Source organism: Vipera ursinii (assembly GCF_947247035.1).
Source record: "Vipera ursinii genome assembly, chromosome: 2".
NCBI classification, from domain to species: Eukaryota; Metazoa; Chordata; class Lepidosauria; order Squamata; family Viperidae; genus Vipera; species Vipera ursinii.
Window position 1 is genome coordinate 225,499,753 of NC_139513.1, and position 17,751 is coordinate 225,517,503.

At 37.8% G+C, this 17,751-nt stretch overlaps 1 protein-coding gene across 5 annotated transcripts in view; it reads left to right on the forward strand.

Annotated features, from left to right (window-relative positions):
- TJP2 (tight junction protein 2) overlaps positions 1–17,751 on the forward strand; it is an 86,014-nt gene that overhangs the window by 42,562 nt on the left and 25,701 nt on the right. For all 5 annotated transcript variants that reach the window (XM_083352533.1, XM_083352531.1, XM_083352532.1 and 2 more), the window contains one exon: positions 12,374–12,427. In XM_083352533.1, the coding sequence (XP_083208659.1) occupies positions 12,383–12,427 (45 nt within the window). In that variant the 5' untranslated portion in view covers positions 12,374–12,382. The remainder of the gene's footprint in view (positions 1–12,373; positions 12,428–17,751) is intronic.

The window sequence follows — 17,751 nt, forward strand, 5'->3', positions numbered from 1 at the left end:
GGTCTAGATTAGAACAGGCCCCATAATTAACTCATTTTGTGAGAGTATTTACCCTCTCCAACATGCTGTTTAGCACACATTTTATTTAAATAAATACCAAGTGGTTCTTTCAAAAGAGATAAAAGGAATTTGTAGTTAGATCAAAATGCTGTTGAATTTGCACTAGATTAGTAGAAATATTTCTCATGAAGTAAATTCATTGTGTATAGTTTGATCTATCTATGCTGGGTTAAACCAACAGCCAGTTTTGCCTATGATTTTATTTTACAAAGTACAAACAGAGAGGTTTATAGTGTATTAACAGATATACGATAAGTACAATAGATAGAATATCCCATTTCTCCAGCAAGTACTGTTTAACACAGGAAGAAGAGGAAGAATCTTTCTTTCATTCCAGCGAAAATATCTATCCTTCATCCAATTACTTTATTGCGAGACTTGCTGTTCTTTATATGGTAGTGTCCATTTATAGTTGGATTTTTTTTACGTATATGTAGGTATTCTATGAATTGTGGAAATAACTTGTGTTATAAAACAGCTTCCTTTTCATCTACCGTAGATCCTTTTTGTTGTATGTTTTAGGACTTCAACCTTTTCCTGCTGGGCTTTAGATTTTATCATATTTGGGGGAGGGGGGGTTGAATTTTGTTTTGCATTTGCTTTACTAAACCCAATATCATCTATAAAATGCAATTAATGCAGATTATTCTGTAATTTAGATTTGCTAGTAATAATGGGCCTCTGGCAGTTGTCTAAGATATAGGTCAATTATATAGAAATCTGTTCTGATACTCAAAGCGTATCTTTCTAAGAATGCGAATGAGAGGCTGCAGAGGAAGGACTGGATAAGAGCAGGGAGATTAGTTGTTTTTATTTATGAGATTATTTTGACACTGAGTTTCTATTTGTTTAAATATATAGGCCTATGGTTTCTTAAATTACAGCTGTTCCTTCCTGAAAATTGTTTCTAAAGGAAAAAAAACAGTTGTTCTTGGCTGAAATACATTCATAGTTTAGATAAATTGTTATTGGAGAATGGTGAAATTGTAGTCATGGATTATGAATAATCTACTACCCTGAACATGAAAAGATATGATTTATTTTGAATCAAGAGAAGGATTAATAATTTAGAAAATAATAAATTGAAGGAGTAGAGAGTTTAAGCAGTCTTGTAGATTGTGTTATACTTATCTGAGAAGATTAAAAATACATTCCTGTGTATGACTACTCAGAATTATGTTTTACTGAGCTACCTAAAACCTGCTCTAAGCAAAGTTGCAGCCTTAATCACAAAACTGCCAGTGATGTGTTTTCTAGAAAGAAAAAATTCTGTGCAGATTAGGCAGATGTTGATGTGTTAATCTACATAGAACAATTTTCAGTTTGCTCTGTGTAGCTCACAAAGTAAATATGAAGTTGCCATATATAAATTAGCCTATGTAGATTAGTCCTGTTTGGATATAAAATGACAAATTGGTAATGTGATGTTAGAAAAATTTCTTTGGAAAAATAAAGCAATCCAAACCACATCTTTGAAAAACATTTACTGTAAGTATATATTGGCTAATTATAAACAGTGATTGGCTGGATTGAAGCTATGGCCCATCTAATGCAGCACTCTGTTCTCACAGTGGCCAATAAATTGCTCAAGGTAGCCTACGACAAGTAGTCCTTCGCTTATGACTAAAACCGAGACAGAATTTCCTTTTTATATCTATATCTCTATATATCTCTATTTATCTATATAAGATTTTTATTGATTTTTTTCATACATTCAATAGTACTAGTTCAACAAACGTGTTGTCTGAGTTTTACATTCACTAATAGAGATTTAGTTCCTAATCCTTTATTCTTTTCTCTAGCCATTGATAAAATAAGTTCCAAGTTTGATAATACTGTTTCTTCTTTTTCTTTCAACCTTAAAGTAAGTCTATCCATCTCTGCACATTGTAGTATTTTTTTAATTATTTCTTCATCTGATGGTATTTCTTCATTTTTCCAGTGTTGTGTGAATATAATTCTTACCGCTGTTATTACATGTAAAATCAAATATACGCTTTGTTTATCAGTCTTTTCTGGCATTATACCTAATAAAAAAGTTCATGTTTAAAATCTACATGTTTTCCCAACATCTTTTCTAGCCATGTATGTATTTTTTTCAAGTAACTCTTTGCTTTGGCACATGTCCACCAAACATGGTAATAAGTACCTGACTTGTGGCTTACATTTCCAACATCTATCTGACATGTTTTTAAACATTTTTTTGCTAATCTTGCTGGTGGCAAGTGCCATCTATAAAACATTTTATGTAAGTTTTCTTTATAAGAAGTTGACATTGTCAGTTTACAATTTCTTTCCCACAAGTTTTGCCATTTTTCTAATTCTATATTATATCCAATTTTTTTTGCCCATGTTATCATTGTTTCTTTAGCTTGTTCCCATTTTCAAATTCAATAGAAAAATATAAATTTTCTTAAGTTCTCATCGGATGGAAACTAATCAAGGAGAGAAGCAACACAGAACTAAGAAGAAACTTCCTGACAGTTAGAACAATTAATCAGTGGAACAACCTGCCTCCAAAAGTGGGGATTGCTCCAACACTGGAAGTTTTTAAGAAGAGACTGGACAGCTATTTGTCTGAAATGGTATAGGCTTTCCTGTCTGAGCAGGGGGTTGGACTATATGACCTCCAAGGTCCCTTTCAACATCATCATCATCGTTGTTATTGTTGTTATGTTATATTATTATTATTATTATTATTATTATTATTATTATTATTATTATTATTATTATTATTATTATTATTATTATTATATCGTCATCATCATCATCCAGCACATTTGTTTGCTTAGTTTATTGCATTAGTGATGGATGCAGATCTTTAGAGGAATTATCTTCATTCCTGCCCCCATGCAAAGATCAGTGTTAAGAATTCTTTTTTCTTGCACTACATATGTTACATACACTACATTTGCTGGTCAGTACAAGAAGGTACATCAGTGGCCCCAATATTGTGATCTTGCTTCTAAGACAGATTTACCTGACTCCCAGTGTAGGTGTTCAACTGAATATGACATAACTTCAAAAGCTTCCTTTGAGAGAATTTGCCATTGGTATATTTTTTCTATGTAGTTTTACAAGATGCTCCAAAAAATTGATAAGCTCTTAAAATTCAAATGCTCTACGATCAGTAGCATTTGGCATTTATAAAGTTTGTGGAAAGTACAGATTAAAAGGCTTTACTAGTTTATATGTACTGTATGTAAATTTATAAAAAGAGTGACTTTTCCTCTCAACCACCTTTTCATCTCAATCTTCCTTGTGCAGAAGATTGGCAAATAGTTGCTTAATGCCACCCTCTAGTGGAAACTAATTTATAGATCTGAGGTGTTTAATACCAAACAGGTTGGATGCACCTGTGACAATTTCATTTATATTGGCCATTGATTTCATTCCAAATTCATAATCAATGGCAATATGTTCATTTCTGTATGATACAACAGTAGATTAAAGATGTCATCTATCTGATATACATTATCCACTCTCTTTTTGATACATAAGTACACATGCACAAGTTATTTAAATTAAGGAGACACTCAAATCTCATTGGCAAATATGTACAAAAACCCAAAATGAAAATATGCTTTACACCATTTTCTAAAATGAAGCTTTGAAAAAAGGAATTTATTAATTCAGAGGAAATAGAAATAAATAGATGGGAAAATAAGAAAGAGAGAAGTAACTGAGTGTCAAATAGTCTACATTTTTTTTGCAGAAAAGCAGAAACAAATAGGAACAGGAGATAAAATGATTTCAAAATACTGTATGTCATTTCCAATATTCATTTTGTCATACTGACGTATATATAAAGAATGTAACACAAATAGCAACTAGGACAGGGGTGTCAAACTCAATTTCATTGAGGGCCGCATCAGCATTGTGGTTGCCCTCAAGGGGCTGGGTGCTTGTGGCCTGGGTGGGCATGGCCTACTGGGTGGGCGTGGCTAGAGTGCGTATGGCCTACTGGGTGGGCGTGGCCAGCTCTACATCGTTCGCATCAAGGGTGTCTATGGGGGCCTGGGCAGGAGTGGGACAGATCTGAGGGTCTCTGGCAGAAGGAGGGTCTCTGGGCCAGGGCCAAGGCAGTGGGGGCCGTTCCCTCACTGTTTCCAGAATGGCTTCACGGGCCACATGAAACCACTTCGCGGGCTGGATCCGGCCCCCGGGCCTTGTGTTTAACATGTCTGAACTAGGATAAAATTATATTGATTATAATACAGGTAGTTCCTGAGGTAGAAGCCTAATAGAACCTGCCCATTAGGCTCATAATCATCAAATGAATCAGACTCAATATTACAACATTTTAAAATCAAACTCATTAATTGAATCAAATGGGTCGTTAAATGAACAAAGATTTGACTTACTATTTACTCCGATGGCTGCCTGAACTGAGAGACTTTTCCTGCTTCTGCTGCAGGCTGTTTCCAGCTGCCAAACAGCTGTTTCCGGTTTCAGTACTACAGTACTGTAAACTGCCTCCCAAGCAGGCAGCAGGCTTTTTAAAAAACAAAAAAACAAAACCAAACCATTTGTTGCTAGGCAGCTTAAGCTTCTTCAGAGGGGGGGTGGCAAACTCTACAATTGCAGTTGCCAGGAAAGTAATTAGCTTTAGCGTCTTCAGGCAGGCATGCAGAGGGAGATGGGGGTGGAGTTTACAGAACTGTCGGCTTGCATCAGTAACTGGGATGGAAGGAACCTTGAGGTCATCTAGTCCACAGGTCTGCAACCCGCGGCTCCGGAGCCGCATGTGGCTCTTTCAGCCGACTCCTGCGGCTCCCAGTCCTCTGCCATGTGCAATCCAAAAAAAATTTCAACCAATTAATTCAAATATGCAGGGTAGGTGCATATCTCGCCTTGGCTCCACTCTTCAGTCAAACCCTGTTCTGCGCATCCGTACATGTACACGCATGCGCACACATTTTTTGCGGCTCCCAGTTTTTCCTTTTATGAGGGAACCAGTTCCGAGTGGCTCTTTCACTGTTTCAAGTTGCTGATTCCTGATCTAGTCTAACCCACTGCTCTCACAAGAGAGTATAGTACTGTATTGTATTTCTGATAAATGCCTATCCCATATCTTCTTAAAAGCCTCCAGTGAAGGAACACCCACAATTTCTGTAGGCAATTTAAATTTAAAACCTTTTTTAAAAAAACAAAATACTATCAGTGCAAGCCTCTCCAGGCAGAATCTCTGGGGGGGTGTCTGTGCTACAGAAAGGAGGCAGCAGCAACCACATGCTATAAGTTTCAGGCAAATGCAAACAAACAATCTTGTTAAGTACTGTACTTACAATAAAAAGCAGAGTACTTCCCAAAGTGATTACAAACAATACTCTACAATACAATACTATAGGGTAGAATATTTTAAAATACTTACAGAAGTAATTCAGCTTTCTACAGTAGTCCTCAAGTCCAGCAAGCTGTAGATCTTCCATGCAGCTCCAGGAAAACAAAAACAAATGGTCATTGGCAGCTGCAAAAATCACCTGATCTTGTTTGGCCATGTGACTAGGCACAAAAAAACAAAAACCCACTTCTGGCTTCTCATAGGCCCGAACCAGCCCAGGCAAGTCACAGAGTTAAAATGGCTGCCACAGCAGCCTAAACTGAATCTGTCACATGGCTACAGAGGCCTGATTTGATTGCAATTTTGAATGTCTAATGTAAGTGCCATTTCTGAAACCTCATTTTTGTGAAATCACTAAATGCTCGTATCTGTACTACAAGCAAATGTATGATCTTTATTTCTGTAAGGACTGACACTTCTATTTTTCTTACCTTAGTTTCCCAAAACATTATTATCTGCCTTCCTGCAGCACCAAATCTATGTCCCTAAAAATACATGTCTTTCAGGAAAGTAGATCTGACATTTAGGATATGGACGTGAATAATTAAAGCTGCTATCCTACTATATTTTAATAATGTATATCACACTTAAAAACTAAATAGAACAAAAATTCAGAATTTCAACTGAATTTAAATACATGTGTTAAAGAAAAATCTTCATCAGGGTCCAGTCCAAGCTGGGAATAAATAAAATGGAGGCTGCTTTTGAATGAAGGTTCTTGTTTATTGAAGAGCATAACCACAACAGCATGTGGCTCTGGGACAGCTGACCACATAGAGCTGGGAGTAGTGGGTATTTATACCTTCTTGGGCTTTTGTGTTTGGAGTTGTTCCTGTTCCTGTGGCATGAACTTTGACCTGAGCTTTTGTGTGTGTCCTTTTGGTATGCTGATGGTAGTGGGTTAATCCTATTATGCCCTAAAGGTCATGTCCTGCTTCCCTGGGACCGTGGCTGATGGCTATGTCCTGTGTTGGATTTTTGGATGAAGGGTTGCTGGTTCTAGGGGTCTTTGTCTTTCTAATCTCATCAGATCCAAGCTTCCTGGCTCCAGTCTTTCTGAAAGAATTACGGTATCAAATCTGCATTTCTACAGAGCTGGTTTCTGCTTTGGGCAGAGAGACTTAGGCGTGGGGGTGGTTTCTGCCTAAGATTTTCTCCATTATTGCTTTGGGAAAATATAATATTCTGCCTTTTTAATATCCCCCAAAATATTTCTTTCTCTGGGGGCTGGGGGGGGGGCTGTCTTCCTACACATGAAAATGCAAACTGCCTAGACAGTTTTAATGTTAAAAGAATAGTGGAATACAAAACAATTAAATACAGGTAAAAATATCCCGACAAACTATATAAACCTTATTAATAATATATAAATATATAACTAAATCAAGTAACATTAATATACAACATGAAAGCCAACTGGGTGACCTTGGGCTAATTATTCATTGTCTGCCCAATTCACCTTACAATGTGTTGTTGGTAAAATGAAAGGAGAAAGGTGTGTTGTATATGTTCCTCACCTTGAGTTACTTGTGAAAATAATAAAGACAGGATACAAATAAACAAACATAAAAGCCCTAGAGACCTGTTCCTGAGAGAGTCAGTTAATCTTGGAAATTATTTTTGACTAAATATGCATAGGGTTGTGCTAAAATAAATATGCATAGGGTTGTGCTAAAAATGTGTTAAGCTAGCCCATTAGTGTTGTATTCGGTTTCAAACAGCTTTTATCCCAACTGTTAATTCTTTTTTTTTAAACTGTTTACAATGCAGTTTAGGGCTTTTAGGTGTCCAAGACATAATAAAGGCCTGCATTCTGTTTTTATATCTGCACTTTCTAATCCAGGCTTCGAAGTAGGAGGGGTTTGGACAATATAACCACAAAGAAATACTTTTTTGCATTAAGAACTAATAAATGAAATCTCATAGTACATCTCAGCTGTTAAATGTCGCACTCTGGTTCTAGTTTTGACACAGGAAAGGTCTATACATGGCAAAGCAATTTGCTTTAAATGTGGAAGAGAGCAGCTATTTGTCTTGCCTCTCTGAAAATAAGAGTAAGCCAACTTGATTGTTCTCAGTCTTGTCTTAAATTAAAAATATAGGCTGAGGTGAAACCCTTGAAAAATTGAGATTTAGTAATAGTATGATGATTATAGTCTCTTGAGCGTGTCACTGTTCCTATGAGTAATGTAACAGTGAAGGCACTTTTTGTATGCAAAATGTGTTAGCAGAAACGGATTTGCAATCTTCTGTACCACTGAAATGAGTCAGTTACTGTGGTTACCTGATCTGATAATGCACCTAGGAAGGGAATGTAGGATGTGCTTAGAACCTTAGTCCTGTGATCCTCCATAGTAGTTTGTGATACATATATGTAGAATGTTTTTTCTCCATATATCCCCTGAAAATGCTGTAAAAAAAGCAGAATTTTTACTTACACTTTTGAACTTTAAAAGTCAGGTTGATTGAGCTCTTGATTTATACCTGTCTTTCATGTGTATTGGGAGCCGAATATTTTTTTTATTTTTATTTTTATTTTAATTCCATTTATATCCCGCCCTTCTCCGAAGACTCAGGGCGGCTTACAAGCTTAGCAGTAGCCTTCATTCTATGTATATGCCTGCTTATTAGGGCTTTCACACACACACCAGCGGCATTATTACAAAGTCAGCTTAATTGCCCCCAACAATCTGGGTCCTCATTTTACCTACCTCGGAAGGATGGAAGGCTGAGTCAACCTTGAGCCTGGTGGGATGCGAACCTGCACTAATTGCAGGCAGCTGGTGTTACTTAAGGAGGCATTAGCCCACTGCTCCACCAAGGCTCTATAGTTGATTAAGATGGCAAAAGAAAGTTCTTTCACTAGGAAAAACAACAACAAAGGAATTGAGTTCAGTATCCCTTCTCATTAGAAAGATGCATGCTCAACATTACAAGACAAGATAGAAAGACCTGTGCATGGATTAGAGAACAAATGAAAGTATGTGATATCATCAAGAGAGGAAAAGAATTGAAATGGAAATGGGCTGGTCACAAAGCAAGAAGACCTCTTGGCAGATGGAGCAGGCAGTCACAGAATGGATCCCACTTGATAAAAAGCATCCACAAAAGGGACCTAAAACATGATGGATTGACAACAAGCAAGTATTGAGGGCTGAATTGGCAAAAAAAAGCTCAGGACTGTATTGGTTGGAAACACACAGAAGAGGCCTTTATTCTTCAGTGGATAGACAGTGGCTAAAATGATGATGATACTGCTCATTAAAGTAAGATTCATTGAAGTAGGTTGCTCTGGCTTGATTTTAGGTTTGTGAAGTTAGAGAGAAGCAGTGATCTGTGTAAATCTTTGTCTTCTCACCTTTCATAACTTTGTATCTGCTGTAAAATAATAATAATAATAATAATAATAATAATAATAATAATAATAATAATAATAATAATAATAATAATAATAATAATAATAATAGAGTTGGAAGGGACTATTGAGGTCTTCTAGTCCAACCCCCTACTCCGGTAGGAAACCCCCTTGGCTCTTTTTTTTATTGAAAAAGTTTTGCAATACATAAAGTCCCTCTCCCCCTCCCTCCCCACCTCTGACTTCCCAGAGCTGAAAACAGGGTATTGCCTCCAACAAACTTAAGCTAAAATATGCTAACCAACTATGGATATACTTTAAATTCTATCGCACTTTAACTCCCCTTGGCTCTTTTATGACTCATGGACTTCAACTCCCAGAATACCTGAGCCAGAATTCTGGGAGTTGAAGTCCACGAGTCATAAAGAGCCAAGGTTGCCTACCCCTGCCCTATACCATTTCAGACAAATGGCTGTCCAATCTCTTTTTAAAGACTTCCAGTGTTGGAGCATTCACAGCTTCTGGAGGCAGGTTGTTCCACTGATTAATTGTTCTAACTGTCAGGAAATTTCTCCTTAGTTTTATGTTGCTTCTCTCCTTGATTAGTTTCCATCCGTTGCTTCTTGTCCTGCCTTCAGGTGCTTTGGACAATAGCTTGACTCCCTCTTCTTTGTGGCAACCCCTGAGATATTGGAACACTGCTATCATGTCACCCCTCACCCTTCTCTTTGTTAAACTAAACATACCCAATTCCTTATTTGTTTTAGCCCCCAGTCCCCTAATCATCTTTGTTGTTCTTCTCTGTACTCAATATATCCAACACCTTACAAGGACATAGTATTAGAATTGGTTGCTTAAAAGCTGTGCTTGGGAAGCTAATCAAGTTGCCCTGAGTTCTATAATCCGCATCCTAATATCCAGTATTTGTGTCCTGCATGCTCTCCAGGTGCTTTGTTTGTTTTTCTTTGCAACAGAAAGGCAACTCTTAATGTTGATGCTTACTTAACCTCAGCCTCAAAGGTTGTTTAAAGAGAACTTTGACACAGGCTGGACTGGACTGCTTTTAACATTGTAAAATTCAACATTGCTTTTGGAAGTTTTTGTATTCTTGTGTTTGGACTTCTACCTTGAGAAAGGGTGGCTGAATGCCTGAATATTTAGGATATTGTTGTTATAGTAGAATTGCATAACCATTTTTGAATGATACAAATTGATTGAAAGCTTGGGAAGTTCACATTCTTTAAAGAGACTGCAACCTGCCACAACAAAGGTAAAAAACATAGTGAATGTGATTACATGCTGTGAAAAATAAAGGATTTTAACAGGGGATGCAAATTGATTACCTTTTCACTTTATCTAGTACACAGAAAGGTTTTTAAATTTAAAATATGAATAAACTAGCATGCATTGGAGGATATTTCTTGATCTTTATGCTTGAAAAGTGTTAATGGGATGATTCACAGAGTTCACTATTAGTAAGCACTATTAAAATTTGATAGGATGAAATTTGTGCATAATTGTTGAATGAAAGAATGGTACTTCATTAAGGTATTTGTCTCAATTTGCTGAAGAAGTAGTAACTTTTTCAACTGTGCGATTGCATAAATAATGCAATAACTAACATATTGTGATTATCTTTTTGCATTGTCTCCAGTGACATATTAATAACTTCTAATAAGCAGCTAGTGCTTGATTTAATTTTTTTTGGCTCGTAATAAAGCTAGAATTTTGGGAGCAGTAATTTAATCTCTCCTTCAGAGGGAGATTTATAAAATCTTGCCCAACCCCCATGCTCATTTTGGTTTTTCCATTAATCTGTTGGCCTTGACAGTATTTGGCAAAGCAAACAGATGTAAATTTTATAATATTAAAGAAGAGATTATGAGTTAAGAGATTTAGAAGAGCACAGATGGCCTTTATGCCTGGGGACTCCCAAGGCCAGCTTGCAATACTTTGTAAGTACTACATTCTGTTCTCTACAAAATGCAGCTTCTGGAGATAGTCACTTATAGTTTAATTAATCCTCTCTTCAAGAGTACTGAAAGCATTCTATTTCATTTATAGCAATTTGATTATATGTAATTTCAAGGAACATTAATCTCTTCTGCCTTCTTCCTGGAAATAAATGCTACTCTAATTTCTATACTTACAGAGCAATTACTGTACAGCATTAGTTTCATTCACAAATAAATATTTTTAAGTACAGGTAATCTTCAACTTACAACAGTACATTTAGTGACTGTTCGAAGTTACAACAGCATTGAAAAAAGTCGCTTATGAACATTTTTTCACACTTACAATCATTGCAGAAATCTCCATGGTCACATGATCAAAATTCAGCTACTTGGCAACTGACGCATATTTATGAGGCTTGCAGTGTCCTGGTGTCATGGGATGACCTTTTGTGACCTTCTGACAAGCAAAGTCAATGGGAAAGTCAGATTCACTTAACAACCATGTCACTAACTGAACAACTTCAGCGATTCACTTACAACGGTCACAAGCAAAGTTGTAAAATGGGACAAAATTCACTTAACAAACGTCTCACTTAGCAACACAAATTTTAGGGCTCAGTTGTCATAAGTTAAGGACTACCTATACTTGAAGTAATGAAAATTGTAACAGATTAATTGTAAGCCGCCCTGAGTCTTCGGAGAAGGGCGGGATATAAATGGAATTAAAATTAAAAAAAATTAAAATACGCGTCCTTCACATTTTTCATAAGGCTGCATGAATATAAAAATCCACCTCTGTTGGTTTCTACACTGTAAAACTAATGAGTGTGTATTTCTCTATTTGCATCTGTCAAACAAAATTATGACCTTAGAGGACATCAAACGCAATACCAGAAAATTAATTTTGTTGGTACATGATTCAACAAGGATGCACAATCCGGAGCATTTTGGAAGTGATTTTACAATTGTCATCTGTCTTGATTTTCACAGTGATGTTGATTTTAGCTCTTAGGGGTTTTTTTATGATTAATATTTGTAAAGTTACCAGCATTATTAATAACATATTAATATTTGGGATGCTTTAAGTTCTGCCATTAGGTTGTTGTTTCCCAGGGATGTGATTACAACTTTCCCAGCTGGCTTCTGAGGAAGTCAAAGAGGAAGTTGGCAGGGAAGGTCATAAATTGCCATCCCATGATGTCTCACTTAACAACTACAGAAAAATGTTGTAAAATTGGGGACAGTCACGTGATGCCTCACTTTAATGACCTTATTGCCGAAAGACGAATTTTCTAGTCCCGCCTGTGGTCATTTGTTGAGAACTACCTGTATCAATGTTTTTATTATATCATTATAATTCTTTGGAAACCATAGCCCTACTTAGACATTTGCTTGCTTGCTTGGATTAAAAAAGACATAGATTTCTAAGGTTTGGGTACTTCCTTTATAACTTATATTACAAATTTAAAATATGAAATTAGAGAAACAGTCATGCTTATTTTCTGCTAACTATTTGTTTTACTCCGAGCTTTCCTTATTAAGTTTGGCTTTAAAAATATTACTCTATTATAACTGTAAAAATATTCCTTCTGCTTGAAGCACTTTTTCTTGGAAAGAGTCCCTTTTTTCAATTGATGTTGTTTTTCTCCTTATAAATAGGGCCCAGTCATGGAAGAGCTGATATGGGAACAGTACACAGTGACCTTACAAAAGGTAGTATGTTATTTATTTATAATTTTGTGATAGCTTTTTTGCACTGAATATCTGCTATCAATTGACAAACAAGATACGTCCCAATTTTAATGACAGTTGCTTTTCAATAATAAAATATTTTAACCTTGATAAGTATACTGCTTAAACATTTTTAAACAAGACCCTCATTTATTTACACAAATAACTTCTTTTGCAATTCTAGCAATTCATTTTTCTAGAGCTACTAAAAATACCTAGAATTCAAAAAAAAAAATAACAGCAACCTTTTTTTAAAGGTTCAGTTCTCTATAGCCCAAGGAAGTAGCACAGTTTAAAATGTCACTAAACCTCTGGGCTTTTCCAGCACTCAGTTTTAATTATCAGGAAGGAAATGTTTTGAAAGAAATTACATTCTTTGGAGCATATAGGAGTCCAGTGTCCAGGACTGCCACTTTTTGTAAAGGCTACTGTCATCCAAGTTGCCTTCCTTTGCTACAAAAGGACAACAGTCCCATTCACGCAATGCTTTTACCACAACAGTGGTAGTACGAAAAGAGCAGTTTGGTGTAGTGTTAAGGCACCAGGGTAGAAACCAAAAGATCTGTGTTCTAGTCCCACTTTAGGCATGAAGCCAGCTGGATGACCTTGGGCCAGTCACTCACTCACAGCCCTAGGAAGAAGGCCATGGCAAAGCACTTGCCAAGAAAACTGCAGGAACTAGTCCAGCCATTTGCCAAGAATCAAGAGTGGCTTGAAGGCACAAATTACATTACAAAATGGTGATGAGCAGCCCTTCCCTCTTATAAATTACACTGTGACATAAGCACTTGGCTTTTGTGTATACAGCTGCTGTCTTTTTACTGAGCAGTAATACATGTAAAGGCCTCCAGCATGCAGATAAACCTGTTTGCTCAAACCACGTTTTTTGTCATTGATTTCACAGTGAGGCTTATGGAAGGGAGAGGCCTGTCAGAGGCCTTGAAACTGAACTGTGCACGGATTATCCAAGAAATGCCAAACAATTATTCACTCCTTTGCTGGGATCAATACATAATACTGAAACAATTTTATTTCCATCTGTTAGTTTTACTGTCTAAAATGGAAAGTTTCGATCTGATCGTTTCTTAAAGAGAATGATGGAATGGACCCAGATTTAAATTCCAAAATTTAAATGAAGGGTTTAAAAAATAATGACACCCAACAAATGAGAATATATTTTTTTCCTAACTGATACCAATGTAGGATTGTCCCACTCAAAGTCGTAAGAAGGGACTTTCTAACACATTTACTTATGCAGAGGCTTGGGAAGGCTGAAACAAATACAGGTTTACCACTTCAATTAACTTTCTAAACTAGAAGTGACTGCTTCATCTTACTTTTACTGCTACCACTACACTTAAATTCAAATGTGGCATAATACAAATGGCCTACATCACCTTAGCACCTTGCTTCTCTTTCCTCCTTTTACATGTTTGAATTCAAGCTCAGTGTTTTATTATTTACTTACGTATATCCTACATTCATTATTTTAACAAATAATTCAAGGCAGTGAACATAACTAATACTCCTCTCTCCTATTTCCCTCACAACAACAATTCTGTGAAGTGGGTTGGGCTAAGAGTGACTGGCCTAAAGCCACCCAGCTTAGATGAGATTAGAACTCATGGTCTCCTGGCTTCTAGCCTGATGCCTTAACCATTAGACAACTTGGCCCTTTTATGACTTGTGGACTTCAACTCCCAGAATTCCTCAGCCAGCGTGCCTTACTGAGGAATTCTGGGAGTTGAAGTCCACACGTCATAAAAGGGCCAAGTTTGAAGACCCCTGCATTAGACCAAACTGGCATACTCCTATCAGCCCTCTTGCCCCTTGTCCTATTGTCCTGGGGCCTGCCTTCCCTTTTTTGTGCCTTCATTGCCACCAATTTTGCCTTTTCATTGCTATCTCCTACCTCAGATCTCCCGGGCCTAAAATATGCCAGGTTCAGGCATATTCGGGTTTATTCAGTTCCAGGTTTATGCTGAGATACACAGGAATGGTTAAAATCCAATGAAACATTTGTGTTTTGCTCTTGGCATGAATCTGGCTGTCCAATCAGGGAATATTGTGCATATATTTTTTCACACAATTAAAAAGCACTGAATTGTATAAAGCTTTATTAATAAATGTAATAACTCTAATGGTATTACTACTTAATAAGGATTTACAAGGCTCCAGATGTGCCTATCTGGGCATTGTAGTTAACAGCTTTACAGAAGTTTTTCAAGTCATCCTGCACCAAATCAAGTATCTTCTTTAACCCACCTTGCTTCTATGATTGCTCACCATTTATACAATAGTTTCACAATGTTTTGAAAATCTGTAAAATACCAGCTACGGACACAAAGGCTGAGAGTGACAGGCTATATTTATCTTCTGAATTTGTGGCAGATGGCTTCTTAATTTGTAGCTCAGTGACTTAAATTACTGCAGCCCTTTTCTGTCTCTGTAGTTCTAAATCATTCGTAAATCAAGATTGTGTAATGTGCTCATGTAGGCAGTGTAAGAAATATTTTTCACTTGTCATTCAATTCCCTGGTCTGTAGGGAAGTTCTTTTTTTTTCCCAGACCAAGCCTAAAATGTAATTGCAAAATTTTAACTAAAAACAAAAATACCATATAACTACCGTATTTTTCCATGTATAAAATGCTTTTTTCCCCCTGCAAACACCCTGTTCAAAAATCAGCTGTGTCTTGTACAAGTGCAGCGTCTTATACATGAAAAAATAATGGTGACCTCCACAGCCCAGGGCATGCCTGTATGGGTTCTTTGCATGCCGCTGCCATGCCGCCTGGTGCAGGTGTCAAGCCCCTGTGGGCTTGCCACTAATGGGAGGGGGGAGGGGGCAAGATCGTCGGATGGCGGCATCCGGAGGCAGCGGATGGGACCAGCAGCATGGATGGCAGCGACAGCCCTTTCCCTCCCTCGTACCTGTATGCTGGCCGAGGACCCTGCGAGGCCATCCTGCTCGATAATAGCGGTTGGCCGAACTTCCAAATTTGCCAGTTCAGCTGTTTGGTGCTCTGCCAAACAGCTGATCGGCATGGAGAAATGGCGGAGAGTTTAAAATCTGCCTTCGCTTCCCTTGTCTTGCTGTCATGCCAGTGCTTACACCGGTTTGTTTACCAGGGTCAGAAGGCTGCTGCTGTGAACTGACTATGCATGCCCATCGTGTCTGATGCTGGTGAGGTGGGTGGGGTTGGCCGGGAGGCGTCTTTTTAGAGTGCTGGGAGGCGGTTGCTCCCAGTGCTGACTTCGTTTGCTGTAAGCTTGGAACTCGCATGCCTGAGCATCTTATACAAGGGTGCGTCTTATACATGGAAAAATAGGGTATCTCCAAAATCCAAAGAGCATTAACTTAAGCATATTGCAATGCATTTCCCACAGCACTCTTAAGAGGGCCGATATAAAAAAAATATCCCATATGAACTGAAACTGTCCCCCCCTGTGGCTAAGGGGCTACTGAAACTAGAGTTCATGTCCTACTATACTATACCTTCTATAAGGATTTCTGGACCTATCTCTTAATACCTTACCTGATAAAATACCCGGGAATCACCTATCTCTTTTATGTACAATTGCTGTTATCGGATCAGTCTGATGTAGTCTGTTTAAATGTAGCTAAATTTTGTTTTTCTGTCTGCAAATTTAGGCAGCCTTTGACTGCCCACTGACACTCCGCCATCAATTGTTAATTTTTTTTTATTTCATTTTATTTGTTTAATGCTCCTTATTTGTAATGCTGATCTATGATACTACTATTACTACAATTTAAAAAGTACCCATCTCAGAATGATTACAGGTCTTAGCAGTGTTTGCCACCTGCACTTCCAAGTAAGAAATTAGATTTTATCAAGTAACAATGTGATGAAACACATCAGTGGAAACTAGGAATAGCGAGAACGTTGTACCCATTGAGAGTATTGCATTCAATGTAAAATAGCATTTAAAATGAGAAACAACATGGAAAGGAAACCAAGAAAGGCATTTTAAGCATTCAGAAAGCAATAGAGAAAGACGATGAAGAAGAAAGGAGCAATCACAGAATAAATGGCATTCAGAGAAAAAGTAGAATTTCATCAGTTTTGAGGGAAGACTAGTGACTGATCTTTGGGGATCCATGATGAGACAGTCAGTAGAATGCAGTTTTTAGGAAAGGGAAAAGACACACACTGCAATGCAGAAATAGAGATTTTGAGGTAAACACCTGAGCTTTGGGAATGAAATTCAGCAGGAGAAAGAGGGAGAAAGAAAAGAATCCTGAAAAGCAAGCATGTAGGTGAAAAACAGGGACGTGGTGGCTCAGTGGGTTAGGACGCTGAGCTTGTCGATCAGAAGGTCGGCAGTTTGGCGGGTCGAATCTTGAGTGCCGCGTAACAGAGTGAGCGCCTGTTACTCGTCCCAGCTTCTGCCAACCTAGCAGTTCGAAAGCATGTAAAAATGCAAGTAGAAAAATAGGGACCACTATGGTGGGAAGGTAACAGCGTCCCGTGCGCCTTTGGTGTCTAGTCATGCCGGCCACATGACCACACGTCCTCGGACAAGCACCGGCTCTTCGGCTTTGAAACGGAGATGAGCACCGGCCCCTAGAGTCGGAAACGACTAGCACGCATGTGCGGGGGAACCTTTACCTTTACCTTTAGGTGAAAAACTGATGCACTGTGATGGGGAGGAAAAGAGAGAAGGTAGAAAAAGAGTGGCTGGAGAAGAAAATATGGTTGGGAAAGAAGGATGAAAGTGCATCTTTGTTCTACATCATCCGGGTTCTTGAGGATTTATGGTACATGGAGCATCCAGAAATTAATGGAAGGAACGTAAGAGTAAAGTGGAAGGAAAGTAGAAGACTCAAAGCTTTTTGGCCAATCTTTGGGTAATCAGCAGTTCTCCTTGGTGTTTCTGAAAACACCACTGAAGTAATGGAGGGAAAGACTGAAAAATGAGTCTCTTTCCTTCTCTCTCTGGCTGGTCACAAATTCAGGGATTCTACACTGCGCTACCTGAGGTGGGTTATTCAGAGTGACTCTTGAGTCCTCCCTTCCTTCACCAAGGTCTCCCCAATTCTGATTGCCTTTAAATGGTTTTTAATATAGCAGCTTGTGTGCACCATGGCTCGCATAGATGAGGTTCGTAATCCAGTCAAATTTGTGGCAGGAAGTTTACGTTATTGCTCCATCTCCCTGCAGTTCAGGTTTTATCACAGTAGATAGCGTTGATATTAAACCCAAGCAAATATGTAACAAGCCTTATTATCCTGTATGTTTTATAAGGACTTGCATGCTGCATTAATTGGCTCTCTCATTAACAG